Here is a 15,614-nt window from a genome sequence, read left to right as displayed (position 1 = left end):
ACAATTCATAATTCCATTTTGTAGTTAAAATGGAGAGAGTACGGAAAGCACTCTAGGTTTTTATAGGAAATTTACCATGTAAACATTACAACAACAATAAAAAAGTAAAAACGTTAGGTAATATCCTTACCAATTTCCAACACCAAGACTTGCCAGTCTACCTAAATATGCTAAAAACAAATTAAAAATCATGCTAAGAAGTAACAAGAAAGAAATGCTGGCACACATTTTTCAAGTATACAATTTGTATTTATTTACAATACCCTATAAAAATGTAAATTTAGAAACTTTAATCTTTATTAGTTAGAACCAAACAAAAAAGCACAGAAAAGAAGAAATACTAATCAAGTATTCACTTGATCGGTTGTGAAGTGGAAAGGCAGGAAAGGTGCCCAGTGGAAATAAGTCAGTTGATAATGGCTGGGAAGCTAGTAATGTCACTGAGAACAGTTGGTGGAGCCTGGGGCTACAGAATGAGAAGAAATGGAGATGGAGACAAGGACAACTGGTTATAATGGAGGATTTTACTGTTGTACAATACATGTATGTGCAAAATGTTTATTCTCTTTAAACATCACAACTTGTCTTCCCCACTACATTCGAAAGGTGAGAACAACAAAAAGTACATTAGGACAGTCATGTAAAATGGATTCAGATTTTTCTTGAGGGCTATAATCACCATGGATCAAAACCCCTTATCCTGGTTGACTGCTGAATGGGAGAGGGACAAGTGAAAAGGGTCACAGAAGGCTGTCCTTGCTAGGATTCATGTCTAGGTCCCTGGGATGGGACCTGGGTGAGATGAAGTAGCAAGGACAGCAGTTCTGCCCATGGCATGGAGAATGAAGAACAAAGCAAGCCCAACTTAGCTTCCATGGTTACTTTTGGAAGTTTCTATCCAGGACACCAAATAAAAATGGGGAAGAGAGAGGTAAAAGCATGGCTTACTGAAGTAGTCTCAGGAAGACAAAAGCTACACTGTGGAAGCAGACTCTAAGTCAGGATCACCTTGGGCAATCTTCCACACACTTGGGAGGACAGGCTCAAGTACACTGTAGCTGTAGCAGGATAAAGGCTTAACCGTATGCTGTTTCCATTCAGGTGAACAGAAACAAAGGAAACTCAAGTGAGGAGAAAAAAAGGACTTCTCAGTCTAGAGCTGGGTGTCAGCCAATTGAGTTCTGATTTTATTAATATGCTGGCATACTCTGTATTTCTATTAAAACAAGGGGAACTCACCAAATTAATTATAAGAAGGACTAGAAACAGATTAAGAATATATCAGCTAGTTTGTATTTAGTGGAGGGATGTCAACTGAGTATTTCTCCCTCTAAAACTCATTCTTTAAGGATCCTCTGGAGACCACAGAAACATATGTAGAGGGGTGTGTGTACACACACATGTATATTAATTAATTTCTACTTAGCTGGTTCTCCTATAGTCATATTAATATGGGGCAATGAAAAAGACTTCAGTAAGATGCGGGGAGGGCTCCTTTGGCAGGCTATAATCTACTCTGAAATGGAGTAGTGGTGGGATAAAGGGAGAGATTATATTTGTGTCTCTAGAGCAAAGAAAATGCAAAATTGAGAAGAATTGAGTAAAAGTAGGACATGCAGAATTGTAACAGAGAAGGTAAGAAGAAACCAGCAAAAGTATCACCCAACCGAACGTCACAGAGCAGTGGGGAAACACCTGGCATTTAGAGACAACCCTTGTGAACAGGACTCAGCCACACAAGATGCTCTGAGGAATGAGCTACCTTCCCTCCCTCATTACAAACACTCCATTGGTGATGGCAGCAGTGCAGGTGACAGCCAAAGAGGTACAGGACACATGTGTAGATCTTTTATCGTATCCCCTGAACTAGCCTACAGGTATAAAGAAAGAAAGGAAACTTGTTTGTATAAATGAGTTAGAACAGAAGGCAATGTTTTTCATAAAATTACATCCTTGTAAAAATTATCTTAACGAAACACCTGAGATGTCTTGTCTCTACCCTTAGCATTCAGTCAACTATGAGGGTGCTACTGCACCCAGTACAGTGTTTGATATCTAGCAGATACTCATATATTTGATAGAAGTCTTTAATCTCTTCTACCAAATTCAGATTTATGCCTGCTCCCCCGCCTCCCCACATAACTTCTAAAGTGCCAACGTTATTGAAATATGGAATTCTCCTGTTGCTAACTTACTGCAGTTTTGTCTCCAGCAAATTCAGTTTCTGTCGGTCAACATAGCGAGAAAAGAGGGATACTAGGTTTGTGGGGATAGAGATTGGCTTGGCCAGGGCTGCCTGGGGAATCCTCAGAAGTTCTCGGGTTGCCATGAACATCACTTGCATCCTGAAAGGGAAAATCAATAATAACAATGTAAGAAAAAGAATGAAAAGATTACCTAAAAGAACTTAAAAGAAGAAATACAGCACAGACTAACCACTGGTTGTTTTCCGTTGATTCTGTAGCAGGGTCTGAACTCTGTAGGTCTTCCCCACGGCTCAGGACAACGAGGAGCAGTGACAGGCCAAACTACAAGAGGAGAGAGAGATTCAAGTTCAACACTGCATCTCCTCCTTTCCACCACCACGCAGGGGAAATGGCACTACTAGTAAATCAAAATGACCCTACCGCTGTGCTCTTCAGTGAGACTGAGCAAAGATCCGACAACCATGAGCGGAGACACTGTGCCTTTCTCCTTGCACAGCAGCAAAAAGCATAATCAATGGAAACAAAAGTTCCTGTGTCCTACGGTTCTCACTGCTCCCCAACCCCACCCTGTGATAAAAAGATAATTTTTCCTTGTCATGGATAAATGAATTAAAAAGGAAAGTTAAATGAAGACAAACTTTGATACAAAATATTAAAGTTCATGGAAAAAATAAAAAACATTAAAAAGAGCAAGATATTTTGAATTAAGAAAAACAGGTGGTAAAACCTGTGGGAAATGTACAAAGAAACATAACTGGAATGATCAGGATACAAAGAAAAGATTTTTCTTAAAAAAGGACACACCTATCTGGAAATAAAAAGGCAGACAGGATGCTAATAAGAGTCTAAAAAAAAATTAAAAGAGAAGAAGTTTATATTCACCATAACTAGGATTATCACAATTTCTGCAACATGTTTTAGAAATTAAAATATATAAAGATTTGTTTTATTTATGGGGTAGTGGTAAAAGCAGGAAACATGCAGTCTAAAGGAACACAGAATGAAAATGCAATAGGAACCAGAAGTACTGGGTTAATGTCTGAGTCACAGTTATGATGGATCATAAAGAGAAGATGGGGATATTCTGAGCTTCCATCCCACCTTTCTGAGTTCCCCTCATAGAGGATAACCCTGCCTTTCCCAGAAAGTTCCCTTCATGTCTGAAAAACAACACTGGGCTATATAATCTCGTCTGATCTCACAATTTTCTACTGCCTTTATCAAAATTAGTACCAGGAAACCAAATAATATGGAGGGCACATAAATGATCACCCCAGAACCCCATCTGAAGTCCCTGAGGCACTGCAACTGCTCCCTCTCCAGAGTCATGCTTTGGCAGTTTTTGGGGGCAAGGAAAGAGCCTACTTTTTCACTTTACTCTAACAGATGGCCCTTAATGAGTGCCTATATGTACTGCGCATCTCAGTAATAGGAAAAGCCTGAAGTGGACATACACACTGAAGTAGACATCATCACAGTCCAGGAACCCATGGCTCAGCAAAATGAAATAATCTATTCAGAGTCACAAATCTAGACAGTGGCAGGCAAGGAATGAAAAGTTGCTCTGTTTAAAAGCTCATGCTCCTTCTTCTGTTTATGCTTCCCCTATGAGTCTCTGGATACTTAACTTGATGTAAATTAAATATGAAATGGGATGTTCTTCTACATAAAGTCGTGTAACAAAGACTGCTACTAACCCACCATAATGTACTTTTCTCCTCCTAAGAGAACTCTAATTTTATTTGTGATGACAATGGTGTGAACTAAAAGATGTTTCCACCCTTTCTGCAGTTAGGTGTGGCATGTGACTAAGACTGGCCATTGAGATTTTAAGTAATTGTTGGTGAAAACTCCTGGAAAAGGTCCATAAGGAAGACAGACAGCTAATCCACATGTTTTAGCCATCCGTACCCACCTCTCTTCCTGATGCAAAGTGGAGCCTTGAATTCTACAATCATCATGGACCCAGAGGAGTCATGAGAAGGCAAACCGAATGAGCTTGCGTCCCTGACCACGAGTGGAGCCACTATACCATATTTACTGACATGAGATACATAAAATCCTATTTTGTTGAAACCACTGTTAATTCTAGCCTCTGTTACTAGGAACTTAATGTAACTCTGGACAAAGGAAATATTTTTAACAAGTTGCCATACCCACAGAAGCCATTAGTGTTATCTGTAACTCAAATTTAGAAGCCTTGTAAAGTTCAGGGGCGAAAAAGGCAAAACCACCTTGTTCTGGAGAACAGTAGTGAGGTGAGGATTAGAGGGTGCTGGTGCAGCTGCACTCTGAGGTAGGTTCATTAGCTGTTGCAGAAGGCTGGTGACAGTCACTGACGGAAGATGATAGAGGAGGAGGGAGAAGGGACTCAGTAAGCATGGCAGCACCTACAGAGAAAAAATAAAACATTAGATCCTGGCAACTGTTACTTCAGTCACCCTCAGTATGTGAGCCTGGATAGAAGGGTGCTCAGCTGTATACTCAACTGCCCGAGGTGAGATTTAACAAAAAAGGGCTGACAAGTCTAGCAGATACTCCTAGAATCCTAACAAAGTATTCTAAAGTATCTACTGAGAACTTTTTCAACTCAATTTGCATATGAAATATCATGACTTGTGTGAACCCAGGGAATAAAATCACTTCTCAAACACAAAAGATTCATGATAAAACATCAGTATTTTAATTTATCCCACAAATGTTTAAATGCCTACAATGTACCAGGAACTTAGGCTAAAAACAAAAGTTAAAAGGATAGACAGACCCTCAGGGATCAAAAATACAAAGGAGATGAGTATTTAGGCAATTTCAATATATTGTGAGACACTCTAAGAGTGCTACAGAATTACTGAGAAGTATTTTCAGACTTAATTCTATTTTGGTTTATCTTTATAAAAGCTCAATGAGGAAATGGACAAATGATTTAGTAATTGTATAGATTATTAGAGAAGCTAAGTGACTAAGCTCAGTGTTCAGAGTTATAGAGCTAGTCGCTAAAAACAGAACCCAAGGCTGTTGAATTCTAGCCTGCTAGCCATTCACTCCTTTTGGCCATTAGACCGGACTGAAAAGTTAAATTCAGAGCTACCAACATAACTAGGTTACAACACATGAAAGGAAATCAAAAGTGCTTCCAGCACTCAGTGCCCCTGCTATAAAAAAATGATGGCTGGTTTTACTTTATACAGTAGCCAAGGATGGAGAGTAGGCTACTTTTTGTGATCCACTACTCTAAATAAACAAAGCTTTTAAAATCAAAGCATTTAAAAATATATACAAAAGTATAAAGAGCAGTATAGTGAAGTCCATGTTCCTACCCATCACGAAACCTCAACAATTAAACCAACATTTTGCCAAGTTTTATTCAATCTGTTCCTCCTTTATCATATCATTTCATCTATAAATACTTCAGTTTGTATCTCTAACAAAACCTCGCATATTATCATAACTCGCAAAATTTAATTCCTCAATATCACCAAAGAGCTACTCCAAATTAAAATTTCTTCAATTATTTAAAAAATGTCTTTTAGCAGCGGATTTATTCTAATCATAGTTCAAATAAGATCCACTCATTGACTGCACTTGGTTGGTTGGTAAGGCTTTTAAAATCTGTTAACAACAGGTCCTCTGTCACTGTCCATCTCCTCTTCCCATATAATTTATTTGTTGAAGAAACTGGCTCATTTGTCTCATAGTTTGGATCTGGTTATTTGCACCTGTGTGGTATCATTTAACAGAATCTTCTATCTTCTTTTTTCCCCATAAAAACTGATGGAATTAGAAGTTTGATTAGATTCAGGTTCAAGGGGGAAGAGGGGAGAGGTTTGCTGGAGGGCTGGTAGAACTATGTGGTTTCTACTGCATGTCAAGATGCACACAGCATCTGGTAGTTCCTCTCTTAGTGTTGTGAACAGTGACCAGTGGGTTCAGGTGTTGTTAGCTTGCTCCAACCCATGTAAAGTCCTCTACCCACCCTTTACCTAATGCTTTTAGTATCAGTAATGATTGCTGTCCAAATTGACTGCTTTTCCATTTGGGGGTTGTAAAACGATTTCCTAATTTTATCGTATTTTTGCATTTAGTAGCTGAAATACTATATAATAAAACCCTAATGTGCAAATCAACCAAATGGTGGAACAACAGGTCGCTATGACGTACACTGACCACCAGGGGGCAGACACTCAACACAGGAGCTGCCACTCATTGCAGGCAGCTCCTGTGTTGAGCATCTGCCCCCAGAGAGGGAGGCAACTGGCAGTGGCAATCCGGGGGTGGGGCCGGCTGGTGAGTGGCACCAGGCCACCAGCCAAGGCAGGTGCCAGCAGGGGGGCCCCCAGATCGCCTGGCCTGCAGGTAGCCCCACATATGACCCTGATCACCGGCCAGGCCTAGGGACCCTACCCTATATATTGGGACAGTCTCTTAGATTTAAAAATTAAAACCTGGCAAGGCTACTCTAACACTTAAAAAACAGGATGATGCAGTGACGACATGCATGGACTCTGGCTTGCACATTTTGTTGTTAGCTCTGATTCTGACACTTATAACTTATGTGTGTCAAAGCCAATTATTTAACTTCTCTCAGTTTTTCCACCCATAAGATAGGGAAAATGGTACTACTGCCTCAGAAGGATCATGTTATGTACTCCTTTTTATAATCAGGGCAAAAAAATGTAGCTGCCCATACAACAGCAAGATACCTTTCACCTGTATGAAAAGTATGGTCTCTGGTGCATGCAGCGTCCCGGTTGCAAGAGGGATGTCCAACTGCCGATTTAGGCCTGATATAACCTGAGGGGTCCTGGATTGCGAGAGGATGCAGGCTGGGCTGAGGGAGCCCCCGCCCTTGTATGAATTTTGTGCACCAGGCCTCTAGTTCTTCTATAAAGAACTTTCTATTATAAACTCTCTGGTCACCATATTTGGTTATAATGGAAAGGCAGAATGAAGCTTGATTCTTTTCCTTTACTTATCAGTTTTCAGAATATTAAGTTGATGACCTAGCAATCTCTGAAGATGATTGACATATTTCTTGGTATCATTATAAACTCATTAAATATTTCTACCTCAATCCACTTCTGTAATTTTTCTTTAAGATAAAAATAATCTCACTTTTACCAATGGGAGCCCCTTCAAGTTGGTTTGTGTTTTCCCAACTTGTTTCCATTGATGAGTTCCTCTGAGATTATGATGAATGAATGCCTGCCTCCTTCCCTACAATTTATATGCTGTAAAGTAGCGGTTACTTTCATTCTTGTCTTCTATTTTCTAGGATAAACCTCAAATCCTTAACTTCCAACCCATTTTCCAATGATGAGACCTAACTTCACATTCATTTCTTCTGCAGATGCTAAAATTTCAAGAAGGTATTTTTTTCCAACTCATTTCAAAAGGAATAATTTTCAACTCTTTCATGTTACACCACTGATAAGGTATGTTGAGATCATGTTTCTGCAGACTATTACCAGATGGTTGTTACTTAACTTGTAGTCTATTCTAACAGGTTCACTATCATTAATTCTATTTTTCTGAAGCTCACAGTTAATAATACTAGCCCTTTGTGCTACCCTATTAATTTTTTGTTTTGAACTTCTAAGACTATTCTAAATTCTGCTAATCTTTCAAGTTCTATGACAGGAATAAGCAGAGAATAATTCTCACCAAGAGTTAACTTGTAAACTTGATAATCATGTTTTAATATCCAACCTAGTATAGATTGTGATAAAAGTTACTTAAAAGTACTGGCCTGATTTCTGTGGGCAGGATGCCATTCAACTCAGTCTACAGGTAAATGTTGAGCTGGTGACAATAGCCCAATGAGTGCTATTTTATATCTAGCAAAGTAACCAAGACCATAAGTTTGCAAACTTTAGTGAGCATCATATTCAGCTGGGACTTTGTTATAGATACAGAGTCCCTGATCTTTCCTCTGTAAATTCTGATTCAGCATATTTGGGGTAGGGCTAAATTATTTGCTTCCCAAGTAATTCAGATACAGACCACAGCTTTACAACTATCCTATATAATAAAAGGGTAATGTGCAAATCAACCAAATGGAGGAACGACCGGTTGCTATGATGCGCACTGACCACGGGTGGGGGGGGGGGGAGGGGGCGGCGGCAGATGGGACGGACAGACGCTCAACACAGGAGCTGCCCCCTGCTGGTCAGTGAACTCCCATAGGGGGAGCGCTGCTCAGCCAATGGCGAGTGCAGCGGCCCGTCTCTGCAGCAGCAACACTAAGGGAGCAGGCCTAAGCTGTCAGTCGGACATCCCCTGAGGGCTCCCGGACTGCGAAAGGGCACAAGGTCAGGCTGAGGGACCCCCTTCTGAGTGCATGAATGTCATGCACCTGGATTCTAGTGTTAAATAAGAATTACTGTTTTCTTCATGTTTAGAAACCTGGTCTGAAACATGGAATTAAAAATATAGGTCTGGAGTAAATTTTTATGTTAAACAATCAAATCACACTGCCAAAGGTTAGAAAAGCAACACAAAAAGAATGGGGAGGAAAAGAAATTTGGATTCTAGAAATCATACTACAAAGACCCAAAGAAGACATCCCTCCTTCCCACATGAGGATCACCTCATCTTGTGCATCCTTCTTGATAAGGAATGGGAGGTTCCTGGCTGTTGTCATGAGAATGTCAGCTGCTTGCTCTGTGGAGAGGAAAGGGAGAATGCGGGCAACCATTCTCTTCCCTTTTCGGATACACATGATCTGTACAAAGTGGTCATCACTTGGCCTGCAGGGGAAGAAAAATGCTAACTTAGGTCAGCAAGAACAATATAAAATCCCCTTTCCCTCTTGCATGTTACTAAATGAATATACTGCATTCATTTTCACTCTACAATTATCTGTACTACAAAATAGTGAGAATTAACTTCTCCAACTCTCAATCAAATAATAAAAAGTAATTTTTCAAGTTTCCCAAATGTAAAACATTATTTCAAAAACTTTATGTTAAAAAATTTTGGTCAAACTATATGCATTAATTTCCCTTATTAACTTTTAAGTAACTATAAAATAACATGGTTAATACAGCAAAATCTGAAAATTATATAAGCAAAAAAAAAAATTAAAATTCCATAATCTGAGAGGTACTGTTAACATTTTGAATAAATTTTTCGCTGGGTATAACACTTTCATCTTTCACAAAAAAAATGGATCCAGCCCTGGCTAGTTTGGCACAGTGGATAGAGCATTGGCCTGTGGACTAAAGGGTCCCGGGTTCGATTCTGGTCAAGGGCACATGCCTGGGTTGTGGGCTCGATCCCCAGTGGGGGGCGTGCAGGAGGCAGCTGATCAATGATTCCCTCTCATCGTTGATGTTTCTCTCTCTCTCTTCCTTTCCCTTCTTCTCTGAAATCAATAAAAATATATTTTTTAAAAAATGGGTCCAGCCCTAGTTGGTTTGGCTCAGTGGACAAAGTTGGTCTGGAGACTGAAGGTCCCAGTCAAAGACACGTACTTCCATAGCAGGTTCCTAGTCCAGGCGCATGTGGGAGGCAACCAATTCATGTGACTCTCTCACACTGATGCTTCTCTCTCTCTCTCTCTCTCTCTCTCTCTCTCTCTCTCTCCCCACTCCCTTCCACTCTCTCTAAAAATCAATGGAAAAATATCCTCAGATGAGGATTAACAGAAAAATAATTAAAAATAAAATTGGGTCCATAGAATTAATGTGGCTTTGTTACCTCACTTTTCCCAACAACTTTTTGTGAACACTTTTCCACATCAATAAATATACTTCAACTACATACGTTTTAATGGCTGCATAACATTCCAATCCATGGATAAACCTACATTTATCCAACCAGTTCCCTGTCAGCCCAACTCCAGAAAAGAAGGTGCTTATTCTTATGTTCTGTTTGGTGTATGTCCTGGCTTAGATAGTCCTCTTGCATTCATCAAACAAATATTTGGGATTTATAGAACATTTACCATTAGCAAGATTCTGTTCCAGATACTGGGTAGGAGAGAGATAATAGAGATACAGAAAAAATATATATATATATTAAGGAGCTTAGTCTTCACTGAAAGACTGACACGTTTCCATAGTGTATGAGTACTCAAGGAAGTTTAAATGTTTATACTTTTCAGCTTAGTAGGAAAGAAAATACATAAAGATTACAAGGTTGAGCATGTTAGTAAGCATTAACCAAGTACAATCCATAAGCTCAAAAATAGAAACTGAATAATATTCCCCACTTTCTCTCCAGCACTCAGCACAGTCCCTAGTAGATACTAAGTATTTGTTGAATAAATCAATTCAGGATAAAGAGACTTTTTTTTCCTGGCTGGGAAGGATTATGAAATGCTTTATATGAAGTGGCATCTGAATTAGGCCAAAAGAACAGACTTGAAGCTTACTGAGATGGTAAGGGAGAAAAGGGAGAAATGTATAAAATTCAGTTTAGCCGAAACCGGTTTGGCTCAGTGGATAGAGCGTCGGCCTGCGGATTCAAGGGTCCCAGGTTCGATTCCGGTCAAGGGCATGTACCTTGGTTGCGGGCACATCTCCAGTAGGGGGTGTGCAAGAGGCAGCTGATCAATGTTTCTCTCTCATCGATGTTTCTAACTCTCTATCCCTCTCTCTTCCTCTCTGTAAAAAAATCAATAAAATATATTCTTTAAAAAAAAAAAAAATTCAGTTTAGCAGAGTAGGGAGTCCAGCTAGTCTCATGTCTTCCTCAAAGTGCACAATTCTTACCTCTCTTGTCCAGGTAATTTTCCCCTTAAGTTGTCATACATGCTGCAAATTTTGTGCTTTCTTTCATCCATCAGGGCAGGTCGCTCTTCTTCTAGACTTAGGAGGTAACGCCTTTCATAATCCTCCACATCCAGGAGCAAACTGTAGGTCTAAGTCAGGATCAGAGTATTACATAAATCACCTCACAATTTAGGACTACCAGATAAAAGACCTAGGAATGAAAGCTCACTGTAATAAAATTGAGAGAACAAAAGTGCTCTTTTAAATCCAGAAAAAACACAGGGAAATAACTTCTAAGTTTCTTTAAACACCGTTCTTTCTGTCTCCTTGACCTCTAATCCAGAAGGTAATGATAGTGAAAAGATTACACACTTTCTAAAATTTCCAATAGCAACAACAGCTCTGTAACATAAACAACCTGTATCACTGCTCCAAGTGAAGCCTTACATTGATAAAAAGAAAAAAAAAAAAAGGTAATCATTTTTATACTGGGTGCTGAGCACTGTTCTAAGCACTTTGCATGTAAGTACTCATTCTCCGAATACTCACTACAGCCCAATGAGAAAGAGACTATCATCACTCCATTTTTATAGATAAAGAAACTGAAGACAGCACAGAAAGGTTAAATAACTTGCCTCAAATCACAGACTCAATTAAAAGTGAAAAAGGCATGATTTGCAGCCTGGTTCCAGAGTCTGTGCTCTTAACCACTATGCTCTATTGTCTTGCAACTTAGTATTTACACTTCACAAAACAACTACCAGTGTTACCTTGTTTTTCTTAGCACCCAGCACCCAGAGAATGCCCAATAAATATATATGAACTGATTCAATTATTTCATAGATGGAGCAATGTCATTTTTATTCCAATTGTCCTAGAAAGGTGACCTGCCCCTAGCACTCAGCTGTGACCTGAACAAATCTGGACAAAACCCCAGTACTTGTGATCAAGAGAGCCTTCCTTGAGGCCACAGGTGAGAACACCACATTTCTTTCTGGTGTGCTTGGCACATAATAGGCACTTAACAAGAATATATCCATTAATTAAAATTACAGAGCACTGATTGCTTTTCTACTAATAGTACATACATCTGACAGTTCCTTATTTGAAACCATAGCAACAAATTCTAAAACTTACTTTCTCAATTATGACAAGGGTTTTTCGTCTCTTGTCCCGAACCTGTTTTTCTTTTGTTTCCTAAAAAAAGACAAGACTATTTAATGTGGACTGTTTACCGCTATTAAAAATAAGTTTCTAAGTTTGCATATAAAAGTTCCATTTGTGAAAATACTTTGAGAAGACAATCTTGACTTCTTGAAAGTTAATATTCTAAAAACACTGATGTGGACAAAGGTCATAAAGTTGACTGAATCAATCCACACACAAACCATGAAACTGAACTCATAGATAGGCAAAGGTAATTGTAGAATGCAGTAGAAGATGAAGATATTATAGAAAAATCTTAAAACACATAGAAAATGATAATTTAAATACTGGAGAAAAATAGCTGATGCTATTTGCAGCCAGTTACTCAGTGAAAAGATTCCTGCCACCCAGGTCCTGCCTGGCTGCCTTAGAGATGAAGGTGTTAGAATCTCAGCACATTTGAAGAAAACCAAAATGCCACGATAGGCCAGATCAGAAGCTCCAGGTTAGGTTAGACTATAAAGAACTCCATTATGCTTGATTCCATTCCACAATGACCCCAAAAGAAGTAGTGATGACCCAGAATTCCTTAAACACACAATTCTGCTGACACTTACATCATCCTCACTCCGAGATGTCACAACAGCATCAATCATTTTCCGGGGATTATTCACACTAGAGACGGTAAGCTTTCCCAAAGAGCCCTCAAACTGCACTGCAAGGACAAAACATTTCCAACAAAAACTCAGCTGTGCAGGCAGACAGCTTTCTGAGATCTTTATATTCTCTGTTCTTTACTCATAGTCTAATAATTTACTATAAAAATCCAAGTATTATCTAAAGCAAGCTCTTATCAAAATTTACCCTTTTTCATTTTATTGTTGCAATAATAATCAAATAGAGATCTGAAATGTTCCTCCCTTATCTATTTTAGCACTATTAGGAATTTAAAAGGGCATTAAAAAGTTATGGAATCTCAAGTAGAAAAGGACCTAAAAGGTCCGAACCAAACCATTTATTCCACACTTGAACAAAGGTTGATCTCGGTATTTACTAAGGACAATGTTACTTTATTAATTAAACATCTCTATCCAGTCCCCTATGCAGTTACTTATATTTTATGATATCAGCAGCCTGCCAAATTTCTCTTATTACATTAAGGGGATAAGGGCTTACCTGGCTTATAGGCGTGCTCCAGTTTGGCCACCTGAGGGGTAATGAGCTTGGTGCGCTCCTTTTTAGGACCATCACCTTGTAATTCTTCAGCAGCTGACAGTTTCTCCAGTTTTTCAAAGTAATTCTGCCCCGTGACAAGAATTTCAGTTGCAACACAAGCACACAATATGGCAGCTCTTTACCATTAAAAAATTATACTGGTGACTGCAACAACTTGCCTTCTATAAATGTATTGGTCTCTAATTTTTGTTAAACTGCTATAAATTTCCTTTATAAAAAATATCCCACCTTCAAAAAAGCTAATCATCAATGGAAATATCTTTAAAGTTAGACTGCCAATATTCTTATTTTTTTCTTAAAGATTTTTAAGTTGACTTTTTAGAGGGAGGGAGAGAGAGAAATATCAATGTAAGAGCAATACATCGATTGACTGCCTCCTGCACGCCCCCTACCAGAGATTTGAGCCTGCAACCTGGGCTGATGGGGAACTGAACCTGCAACCTGCATGGGATGACACCTAACCAACTGAGCAACACAGGTCAAGAAAGACTGCCAATATTTTTAATTGAAAGAACCAGATTACTGATGCCAAAGGGATTTGAAAACATTGGTCTGAGACTCTATGTGTAAAAAATAGAAGGCATATATGCAAACCTTTCAGTGAACAGTGAGAGGCTCACCAGCTTGAAAAGAGGACAGAATTTAGTCATTCTTATCCACTTGAAAACTACTTCAAAAGAAAATTCTATCAATGTTCAATTCTACCAATATTTAAATGAGTGCTTTTACCAGAAGAAGGAACTAAACTATGACCCTCAAAACTAGCAGAGAGTATTTACCTGGTAATAAAAATCATCCAAGTAGGGATCAGTGCTTTGCAGTTGCATCATTTGGATTTTGGAGACCCAGTCCTTTTCTCGCTGCAACATGAGATTGGCATATGGATCCTTCCGGAGATGATCTTGGTGACTGCTCCGGTGACTTCCTCTATCCCCTGCACCATTGACATTCCGATGCTGACTGAAAAACAAACATATAACACATTCACTTCAAGTGGCATTTATTATGCCTTATAATAATACAGGAATAAACAAGGCCAATTAAAAAAAGATTTCCCTGCCGAAACCGGTTTGGCTCAGTGGATAGAGCGTCGACCTGTGGACTCAAGGGTCCCAGGTTCGATTCTGGTCAAAGGCATGTACCTTGGTTGCGGGCACATCACAGTAGGGGGTGTGCAAGAGGCAGCTGATCGATGTTTCTCTCTCATCGATGTTTCTAACTCTCTATCCCTCTCTCTTCCTCTCTGTTAAAAATCAATAAAATATATTTAAAAAAAAAAAAAGATTTCCCTTTGCTTTTGCTGAAGTGAAAGAGCTGACTCTTTACAAAATTTGAGAGGCAAGAGCTATGCAATACACAGTTAAGGAAATAAAACTAAGATCTGACTTCCTTACCAAATGCTAAGTACTTCCATCTATAGACTTTTGTATAAGCCCTACAATAACCCTATGAGGTAGTAGGTTTACTTTTCCACTTAAGACAACAAACTAAGGCCGAAACAGATCAGGTAATTTGTCCAAAGCCACACAACTAGTCAGAGTAAGAGATCTGAACATAGGCCAATTTGATTGCTAACTTGTTGAAAATCATGAAATAATTCAAATGTAGAGAAATACTCAGAATATACTATAATAAACATCCATTTACCCTCCACCTAGACATAATAAAAAAAATCTATTTTGCCAAATTAGCCTCAGATTTTAAAAAAGTATCATTAAGCATTACATTTATGGCTGAAGGCCCTCTTGTACTTCTCTGGATGGATCCCAGCCCAGTTTCTAGAGGAACGACTTTGGTATGTACCCTCCCTGAATTGTTTTTATACTTTTTTCCCTTTTTTAAATTTAGTTTTTATTGTTGACAGTATTATAGATGTCCCTCATTTCCCTTCCTCCTTTGCCTCCTTCCACACAGCCCCTTTCCCACTCCCTAGACCTTCACTGCACTATTGTCTATGTCCATGGGCTATGCATATATGCACATAAGTTCTTTGGTTACTTGTGTGTCCATCTTTAAATTTTATACATTACTGTTCAGGGTGCCTTTCAATTTTATATAAATGGTTCTCACTCAACACTGCTTTTTATACTTATCCATGTTGATAATATACCCAAGTATGTACTAAAAATAGATCTACTAAGAGGTGGTGTATTCACATTTTCAACATTATTTATTGCCAAATTCTCTCTTAAGAGGCTGTATACTCCAATCTTGCTGATAATAACAGTCAGTGACACTTCAAGTTTTGCCCATGTGGAGATGTAAAATGGTTATCTAATTTTAATCTGCATTTTTCTGATTACAAGTGAGT

The 15,614-nt window shown here is 38.8% G+C and overlaps 1 protein-coding gene across 3 annotated transcripts in view; it reads right to left on the bottom strand.

Moving 5' to 3' along the window:
• Positions 1 to 504: 504 nt before the first annotated feature.
• Positions 505 to 15,614, bottom strand: part of PATL1 (PAT1 homolog 1, processing body mRNA decay factor) — a 33,784-nt gene continuing 18,674 nt past the window's right edge. For 2 of the 3 annotated variants that reach the window (XM_008148912.3, XM_028156652.2), the window contains exons 10-19: positions 14,083 to 14,263; positions 13,244 to 13,367; positions 12,685 to 12,782; positions 12,059 to 12,118; positions 10,922 to 11,070; positions 8,794 to 8,953; positions 4,442 to 4,597; positions 2,437 to 2,528; positions 2,196 to 2,345; positions 505 to 1,871 (exon numbers count right to left, since the gene is read on the bottom strand). In XM_008148912.3, coding sequence (XP_008147134.1) covers positions 1,850 to 1,871; positions 2,196 to 2,345; positions 2,437 to 2,528; positions 4,442 to 4,597; positions 8,794 to 8,953; positions 10,922 to 11,070; positions 12,059 to 12,118; positions 12,685 to 12,782; positions 13,244 to 13,367; positions 14,083 to 14,263 — 1,192 coding nt within the window. In that variant the 3' untranslated portion in view covers positions 505 to 1,849. The remainder of the gene's footprint in view (positions 1,872 to 2,195; positions 2,346 to 2,436; positions 2,529 to 4,441; positions 4,598 to 8,793; positions 8,954 to 10,921; positions 11,071 to 12,058; positions 12,119 to 12,684; positions 12,783 to 13,243; positions 13,368 to 14,082; positions 14,264 to 15,614) is intronic. The other variant, XM_054724843.1, reaches the window with a different exon arrangement.

This window comes from Eptesicus fuscus, chromosome 13 (genome assembly GCF_027574615.1).
Source record: "Eptesicus fuscus isolate TK198812 chromosome 13, DD_ASM_mEF_20220401, whole genome shotgun sequence".
Classification (NCBI taxonomy): Eukaryota; Metazoa; Chordata; class Mammalia; order Chiroptera; family Vespertilionidae; genus Eptesicus; species Eptesicus fuscus.
This window is presented reverse-complemented; position numbering and strand designations above follow the sequence as displayed.